The 9,953-nt window shown below is 36.1% G+C and overlaps 1 protein-coding gene across 2 annotated transcripts in view; it reads right to left on the reverse strand.

Annotated features, from left to right (window-relative positions):
• Positions 1-1,060: 1,060 nt before the first annotated feature.
• Positions 1,061-9,953, reverse strand: part of ADAM9 (ADAM metallopeptidase domain 9) — a 107,582-nt gene continuing 98,689 nt past the window's right edge. For both annotated transcript variants that reach the window (XM_072635117.1, XM_072635116.1), the window contains exons 20-22: positions 9,084-9,171; positions 5,509-5,576; positions 1,061-2,973 (exon numbers count right to left, since the gene is read on the reverse strand). In XM_072635117.1, the coding sequence (XP_072491218.1) occupies positions 2,883-2,973; positions 5,509-5,576; positions 9,084-9,171 (247 nt within the window). In that variant the 3' untranslated portion in view covers positions 1,061-2,882. The remainder of the gene's footprint in view (positions 2,974-5,508; positions 5,577-9,083; positions 9,172-9,953) is intronic.

The raw sequence follows: 9,953 nt of genomic DNA on the forward strand, positions 1-9,953 counted from the left end.
ATTGTGGAGAAGGTTCTGATCCAAGGCAAAGATTCAACTAGATGGTTTCTGAGCTCCCTTCCAAATCTGAGAGACTGGGATACATCACTTCCCAGTATCACTTCCTCCCCTTATTGAATTCTTTCCTTGACTCCCTATAACTTCTCCATCTTCATTATGAGAATTCACCAGTTCCTCTTAGCTTCAGTCATTCTAAATGAAAAAAAAAGCCCAAAGTAGATTTTAAAACAAATTTTTACTGAAATATTTGCAGAACGTAAATGCAAAAGCTCTTCAGGATTATGTGATATAATTTATATTGCCAAAAAACAGTTTCCCTTAAAGGCTTACCCTTAGGAGCACATAAGTGTCAAGTGAACTACAGATACCTCTGCCAGGGTCTTATTAATAATTTACTATTTGTTAAAGTAATCCCAGATGTCCCAGACGAAGTAGCACAGCCCTACACTTAGATCTTGTCTTCTACATTAACGTACTCCAGAATCTGTTTCAGATTTGGTCAGAGATACTTACACTTGGTCACCACCGGAACTGCTAGTAGGATAAGTGTACAGCTATGTGCCTCCTGCTCAGAAGTGCCAACTTTGAATTGAGATACGGAAACTACAACCAATTTTTGCCCTTTTGGGGCACAATGGTAAATAAGTGAGACTATTAGGTTGTCAGGTTTTTTTCTGGCTAGTCTGAAAAATGAGGGGTTAAGGTTCACTGGATAGACATGAAATCTCCTAAGCAAAAGGACAGGCTAGACAGAGAGGGCTCATGAACTAATGGTCAGTGCCAATCATTGTGCTAAGTACTGTAGAAATTATTATCTCATTTGATCCAACAACCCTGGGAGGTAGGTACTATTATCTCCATTTTACACTTGAGAAAAGTGAGACAGGCAGAGGTTGAATTATTTGTCCAGGGTCATATGGCTAGTAAGTGTATGAGACTAGATTTGAACTCAGGTCTCCCTGACTTAAGGTCCAACACTATCTACTGGCACCTGTCACTTTTTTTTTTGCCTTGCCTTTTTATAACTCACACTAAAGTTCACACAAACTACACCGTTGACTCTTTAAAAACATATTAAGCAGATTTTATTTTTAAAAGCCCTTTATTCTTTTCCATTTCAAAAGTGGCAATCATGATTGAGAAATTTTACACTATAGATGGCAAGTCAAAATAAAATTAGCAAGGACAAACTTTGGAGTGCAAACAAGGAGAAATCAAATATATAGAAAAACGTTCTGATTGTTCAAATGATCAGCGTATAAAATCAGTAGTAAATTACTTATTTTCTAAGAGTTCAAAGAACTACTGCCCATAACGGTTCAAAGGCATATACTACAATCATAAAAACTGAGTTTGCAAATGATGAAAGGCACACAGATTTTATCATTTGTATCTTAGATATACTTCTTCAGAAGCTTACATCAAAGCAAGGCCTTTCTTTGGGATTGTTTCACAATATAGTGTTTCTCTGATCAATACATGATCATCGAAATAATGAACCATCTTCAGAGCACATCAATCTGCCTACCTTAAAGTAAAGCTGTATCACTTTAAAATAGGCAAGCCATGATATAAAATATGCCAAAAAACTGGCAAAATTAGCCAAGAGAAATATTCTTGTAAAAGCTCTTGTGCTACTTTAAATTTATTGCTAGATAACTGAATATTATTCTCTGTTAACGGAGAACAACAATACAGAATTTCAAGTATTTTATTACTGCAAATGTTATACAGCCATATATGTATCTATGCGGTATGTATACATATACAATATGGAAAAACGCTTGAAACCTCAATGGAACTCAATCAACATCATTTTTGCATCCTTCAAAAACATTAGTAAGAATTAAGATGTGCTCCAACATAATTTAGTAAATGTAAACATTTTTATATTAACAGCAAAGTCTGAAAACTCAGTTCAGTTGTTAGTTGAAAGTTTATTTTAGATTTAACAATTTTAAAGTGCCCATGAAATTCTCTAGTGTCTTCATAACAGATGACTCCACTCAAGATACTGCAGAGATTTCTGCTTTCTCTTTTGACTCAAAAACAGTCCCCAGACAAAGTCTATTAAAGACTGCTATTCTTCGTACCTTTTATAGCCCATCTGCAATATTAATGCTAATGAAAAAGGTTTCCAGTCTAATAAGGATTACCATGATTAACATTAGAAACACATTTAAATGAAGTTTTCTAATAATATCCATTGTGTATAGTTCAAAAGACAATCAACATGGAATTATATATTATAAGTGTATCTATATATACACAGTTAGAGCATGTACTTTTATATTTCTTTGAAAATAATTTGACATGTTAACTTTATCTCATGTCCTTAACACAGTAATGATAATTATCAGTTCATGCAAGATAAGAAAGATTTGATTTTTTAGGTAACAAGATTTTCTGATTTCTACTGTTTTACAACATGGCATTTTCCATTTATATTGTACAAGAATCGAGATTACAGCAACCAAGGTGAAGACTACAAAATCACATTTCAGAGTGGAATGGGAAAACTTAAAAAATAATTTCTAGCTAATTTGAAGATTATAAACATTAATGATCTGTCCATGATTAGCTAAACAGACTAAACTTTATAATGCCACACTTCTCAAAAGACCTAATTAGGCCTGGTCATGAAAAAAATGGAAATTACTTACTCTGGAAACCTTGGCTTATTGCATTTTCTTACATTATTGAATGTTGGCTGGGCTTCCTTTCTCACTTAGTTTTTAGTGGTTCGTTTCTTAAACATTTTCATGTTTGGTAGCTTGTTTTCTTTTATGCTTGTTGCAAGAAGAAATTCTTCCCAGAATGCCAAAAAAATTATACGGACAACTCAGTTTCCTGAAGCTGTCTTCTACACAAAGGGGGAAAAACTAAAGGAATCTCTTTACAGGGGCTGCAGGTGCAGGACGAGTCGGAATAAAGTTTCCCTGAGATGATACTTTTGGTTGTGGTGGAGGAGGCCTGTGGAAAGAAGGGATAAGTAATCATTTCTCCACATCTAGGTACTGTAAAATAGAAATAAAACAAGGCATTAACATAGCTAGAATCTCACCAAAAATACTAATCTATAGGGTCTTTGCCATGAAATTGCCTCATAGATGTAACCCCTTCATATGAATTTGGGGAGGCTATTTTGTCAACCACATTCCTTTAAATGTGGGGTCCAAGTAAGGGTGTACTGGTAAATGTTTAATAATCAGCTCTCTGAGGGGGTGGGGGAAGGGAAAGCATACATATCATCTTTTAAGTTTAATTTGCATTATTAACATTTTCTCCATCACTTTCTTAAATTTAGATACTCAACAACCAAAATAACAAATCAAGCCCTGATTTAATCACATAAGTTTTCTTGAAGACTTTCTTGGAAAAAATTGTTCAACCTAATTTCTGGAATTATTTAATTAAATTCCCCTTTCTCTCCAGTTCTAGAACCATAATCACACCAATACTGATGTGGAAGCAAGAGACAGAAAGAGAAATCCCGTTTAAAGCTAAGGTAGACACTATAAAATATCTGGGCGTGTACCTGCCAAAAAACAAACCCAGGGACTATATGAACACAATTACAAAATACTTTTGGCACAAATAAAGTCAGACCTAAGTAAGTGGAAAAACATCAGTTGCTTGCGGGTAGGCTGAGTTAATATAATAAAAATGACAAGTCTACCTAAATTAATATACTTATTCAGTGCCATACCAATCAAACTACCAGACAATTATTTTCTAGAGTTAGAAAAAATAATATAAAAATTAATCTGGAAGAAAAAAAGATCCAGAATATCAAGGGAACTAATGAAAAGAAATGCTAGGGAAGGTGGCCTAGCTCTAGCAGATCTCAAATTGTATTATAAAGCAACAATCATCAAAACCACTTGGTACTGGCTAAGAAGCAGAGGGTAGACCAGTGGAATAGGTTAGGTACTCAAGACATAGTAGTTAACAAATATAGCAATCTACTGTTTGATAAACCCAAGGACCCCAGCTTCTGCGATAAGAACTCACTGTTTGACAAAAATTGCAGGGAAAACTGGATAACAGTGTGGCAGATGAGCACAGACCAATGCCTGACACTGTATACAAGGATAAAGTCCAAATGTGGATACATGATCTAGGTATAAACATTGATACTATAAACAAATTAGGGGGGCAAGGAATAGCGTATTGGTCAGATTTATGGATAATGGAGAAATTTATGACCCAACAAGAAATAGAGAACATTATGAAGTGCAAAATGGATAATTCTGATTATATTAAATTGAAAAGTTTTTGCACTAGCAAACCCAATGCAACCAAGATTAGGAGGGAAGCAGAAAACTGGGAAAGAATTTTTGTTAACTAGTGTCTGTGATAAAAGCCTCATTTCTAAAATATACAGAGAACTGAGTCAAATGTACAAGAATACAAGTCATTCCCCAGTTGATATATGGTCAAAGGATATGAAGAGGGAATTTTCAGAGGAAGAAATTAAAGCTATCTATAATCATATGAAAAAATGCTCTAAATCGCTATTGGTTAGCGAGATGCAAATCAAAACAACTCTGAAGTACCACATCACACCTATCAGACTGGCTAACATGACAAAATGGGGTGGGAGAGTTGGAACACTAATTCATTGTTGGTGGAGCTGTGAGCTGATCCAACCATGCTAGAGAGCAATTTGGAACTATGCACAAAGGGCTAAAAAAATGTGCATACCCTTTGACCCAGCAATATCACTTCTGGTTCTCTATCTCAAAGAGATCATAGAAATGGGAAAGGGTCCCACATGTACAAAAATATTCATAGCAGCTGTCTTTGTGGTGGCCAAAAACTGGAAATCAAGGGGATGCCTATCAATTGGGGAATGGCTGAACAAGTTGCAGTATATGAATGTAATGAAATACTATTGTGCTATGAGAAACGATAAACAGGAAGACTTCAGAGAGGCCTGGAAAGACTTATGTGAACTGATGCTGAGTGAAAAGAGCAGAACCAGAAGAACTTTGTACACAGCAACAACTACAGTGTGTGAGGAATTTTTCTGGTAGACTTAGTACTTCACTGAAATGCATGGACTTAAAAAATTTCCAATGGACTCGAGGCAAAACGCATTCCACATCCAAAGAAAGAAGTTGGATCACAGATAGAAACAAACCATTTTCTTTTGCATTTTGTTTTGTTTTGTTTTTATAATTTCTCCCATTCATTTTAATTCTTCTATGCAACATGCATTTAATAGGAAAAAAAATACTGATGTGGAAATATGTGTTAATCTACTTTTCCACAGTTCCACTCATCACCCTTGTAAGTTTCCATACCACAATACCCTTCCATGGTCATCATTCCCTTTTGTATCCAGTATTCCTCTATTATAATATAAGCTCTCTGAGAGGAGGTTATCTCTTTAATTTTATATCTGTTTACCCAGAGCTTATGTACAGTAGGTGCTTATGTTTTCATCCAGTGCTATCGCTTATTTCGTTAAAATCAAATAAAGTGAATAATTTCATTTTGTACCTTGATGGGAATTGTTGAGGCTGCTTGGTTGCATAAGTTGGTACTGGAAACCTGTTTGGATAAACAGCCTGAGGAAATAAAAAGAGTAAATCAGTATCACTAAGTACTCATAAACAGCCTCTAAATACAGTTCATTATTTCTTACCCTGAAGAAATCCAAAACATTTAACAACCTACACAAAGAATAGTGGCTTTAAAATATGACATTTTAAAAAATTTGCTTATAGAATATGTCCTTACTGTTAAATGACAGATATTTAACTCCCATGACACCACAGGCATTAATTATTATTTATTTTGCCTGATGTGTGCAGACCATGATGAGCCCTCAGAGATCCAGAGTTAGAAAACAGATGTTGACAGGGAGCTTTCAGTTTAGGACATAAGGAAAGGGGATAGGGAAAGGGAACAAGCATTTACATAACACCTACTACGTGCAAGGCACTGTGCTAAATACTTCACAAATAGTATCTCATTGATAAAATGAAATACTATCTCATTAGAAGATAAGGTACCATTACATATAGCCATAAAATGCATTATTATATTTGAAAAGTAATTATCAGAGAAGTATAAAATGTTAAGTATGAGAAAAAAGTTCTTCCAGGCTTATAATTTTTTACACACTCCAAAAAGCTTAAAATGTAATCTTATTTCATCAAATATAGTGGATTATATTAGATATTAGTAATAGTTGGAGAAGCAGCATAAAAGATAAATATAGACCAAACTTATTCTATATCTTGCCTCTGACAAGTTCATTTACCCTCTCAGAGCTCTCCAACACTAAAAACTGCAGAGCACTTTTCCTTAGCAGGAATTCCCTACACCTATGAAATCACAGGCCCAGGTACAAAAAAGAGCTGCCACAATGAAGTGTTTATGTTTTACAAAGTTCTTTTTAGCAGTTACATCATTTGTTTTACAAAGTTCTTTTTTTAACAGTTATTTGGGTCACCCTAGAATATTACTGGATACTACAATTCCCATTTTTTAGATAAGGACAACGAGGCTGTTAAATGGTTTGCCCAAGTTCATACAAATGTCAGAGCTCAGAAACAAGCTTTCTGATTCAAAGTATTGCTTAATACTTCTAGTGACAGAACAACATACTGGAAAAAACACTGCGGTTTGATTCACTGACACTATAATTCACATATTTCACAAGTCTAAAAAGAAGATATATATCACAGTTTTATGTCTCTAAAGGGGACAGGTCTCTCACCCCCAAAACCTACTCCCAAGTGAGTGATCTCAATAGTGAAGGGACTTCTTCCATTGGTACATATCACAATTCATTCATGCCTTCCTATTCTGTGCAATTTTCACCCAAGTCTTCCCATGAATCCCACACCGAAGATCCCAACATGCTGGAAGCATTCCTCTAGGTCTTTTTGATATTTCATGGGTAACAGTGAAACTCTTGGATTAAATAACATTTGTCATTCCTAGGTCAAACTACTTAATCAGAACTCTCTCTCACACACACACATACTGTACATGTATATGACCATGTATCTCTCTGCTGCCTTTGCTATCTTGATTCTTCAGATAATGTGGTGCTCCAAGTACCTGAGAGAACAGGATCATTTAAAGGACTATATAATTTCCCAAATGCAATTTAACCTTCTGCTTAGATAAAATTCTATCCTCCTCTTCCACTCTCCACCCAGTTCACTGTCCATCTGTAGTGCCTGCCCAATATATGATGGATTTAATGGATATGATATTGATAGACTAAGTCAATGTCCCAACTAAATGCCATGGCTTCAGCAATATATACTCTTCTTCCACTGTGTTTTTCTTGAGTAGAGAATCTCTGGAGTGGCCAAGGGATCTCTGTGAGGAGGTCCTGTAATATGCTGAAGCACGATGGAATCAATACTGTATCATCTCCAAAAAAATTCACAACTGGAGGACCTTACCATATATAGGGAATACCACTTTCATTTAGGCCCTATACAAGACATCTTGTGCAACAGTACTGTAACCTGTTTTATACACTGCTTGATTCTAATAATCTATTTAGCTTGATTCTGATAATCTATTTATTTGACCATTCCTTCTTAGTTTCCTCTGCTAAAACATAATTGATATCCTGTTCCCTAAAAGTGGATGTTCCCCAAGATTCTTCTGTTCTAGGCCCCAGGCTCTTTTCTCTATATATACTTTCAGAGACATCATCAGTTTTCTTGGATTCAAATAAGAACACGTATGACTCTTAAAGGATCTATAAATATAGTCCCTACTCTGCCTTTTGGAATCTAGTTCAACCAATGACCAAATGGATATTTTGAACTGTATATCCCATAGGCATCTCAAGAAATATGGTACAGTAGACATGGTTCTGGAATTAGAGGACCCAGATTCAAATCCCACTTCTAATAGTTCCTGTGACTACAGTAAGGTCACTTAAACTGCCTGAGTCTCAGTTTCCTCAACTGTAAAATTAAGGAGCTGGAAAAGATGGCTTCTGAAGTCACTTCCAGCTTTAGACCTATGATCCTACATGAAAAAATAGAAAAGAAAACTAGTCTCAAGTTGGCATGAAGGATGGATTGCAGGAAGGAAAGAGTAGAACGGGGAAAAGTTGCAAGGAGGGAGCTAGCAATCAGAGCCTGCTCTAGTATTATAAGGAAGAAAATAAAGATTGCAACAGATTCAAGAAACTACACAGAGGCCAACAGTAAGACTTGGTGACTAGCTGGATAGGAGAGGTGAGGAAGTGAGAAAAGACAAATACCAAAGTTTCAAACATGAGCAAACATCATTGACAGAAGTAGTCAAATTAAATACTAATGCCAAGCTATTAGGTATCCCTTGCAGTAAAGCCTTACCATCCCTGTGCCATGGGTAGCAAAAGGGGACAAAAAAGGGTAGCCCACCTACATCCTTAGAGTGCTGATAAGACCTTGAAGGGTTTGCTGCCTCAGTAGCTCTACATCTACTATAGCTCTGAAAATCAAGGCAATGCCTCCACATTCACTATAGAGCATACTCAAGTGGCATTTTAAAACACATATTTAGGAAACAGTCCCTGGCAGCATCCAACTTGCTTCAAAATGACAAAAAAGAAAACTTTTAAAAGGTACTTTTAACTGTTACTTCTCACTATGCACAAAAACAGTAGGTCACCATAATTTCACACATTTGTGGAAACAAGCATAAAGTAGGCTCTTAAAACAGATCCAAAAAACTCTCTCATGAGGGACAAGTTGTTCTAGGGTAAAAGGACTATTTGATAGGCGTTTGGAGCAAGAGAAAAAAATGGTAAAAATGTTCTTCATAATTACGGTCTCACTGATAATTTCTTTTAAAGCTACAAAAATCACATCATTTTCCACAGCCCACCTACTCTACAAGCTTCTTGTCATATGTGTACTATATCAGTCATTGTCAAAAAAAAAAAAAACAAAAAACCCTAAAGGTCATCTTTTACTTCTAACTGCACACTTAATTGCCACCTGGCAAAGACCTTAAAAATATGAACATAACACAAAACAATTATACATTTAAAATCTGAATACTCACAGCAAGAAACACAGAAAATACAAGAAAACAAAAATTAAACTTACAGCATCTCGGGGGCTATTTACTGGAGGAGCATTTCGAGTGGCATTCACTGGTTGTCTAGAAACATTTGTTTGATTTTTTCCACCTGATCTGAAAAGATAGAATTATGTTTATAATTAAAATGAAAAATTTTCTGTACTGACTCCTAACAAAAATATTTATGTGTGATACATTCCTTTAATATACTGTTAGAGAAGGCTGGCCAAACAACTGACAACAAATTATATTCTTCACAAAATGCTACATATTATGAGTATATTACGGTGTTAAAATTATGTCTTGTTCTGGTCCCCTTCACCACCTCCTCCCCTTCTAGTTAGTATAGTAGGAGGAATGCAGAATGTGAAGAGGAACGCACAAGTCATGGACAGACTGTCTCAAAGATCAAAGGAGCATAATCTGCAAACATCACACTGTGAGATTAGGAGCTAAGCTAAATCAAGAGAAGCCAGCTAGGCCTTGCTGTTCCAGCCTTCTGGTCTGTAGGAGACATAAATTCCAGGTAAGTACCAGACACCTGCCGTTAAGACCAGTAGAACACCAAATGCTGCTGATAACTTTGAGAGGACATAAATATATTAATGAACTAACCCCAGGGTAGCATGGGTAAGATTATAAAAATGAGGCCCCAAACTCCTGCCTCCCCCCCAAGCATTCTTCCATTTCCTAGGGGTACATGTTGCCCAAGGGCTTCCAATTCTAACACATGGCTACGTGAATGACTCTTTGTGGTTCTCCCCCTCTTCCTCTTCTCTTCCCCACACTGCCTGCCTGCCTTCATTGCTCCATCCCCACCACCCTGCCATGCCATCTGCCTCTGCATTTCGTCACTCACACCTTTCATGGCTTGTCTCTGTCTTTGTGTGTTGACT

Source organism: Notamacropus eugenii, chromosome 1 (genome assembly GCF_028372415.1).
Source record: "Notamacropus eugenii isolate mMacEug1 chromosome 1, mMacEug1.pri_v2, whole genome shotgun sequence".
NCBI lineage: Eukaryota > Metazoa > Chordata > Mammalia > Diprotodontia > Macropodidae > Notamacropus > Notamacropus eugenii.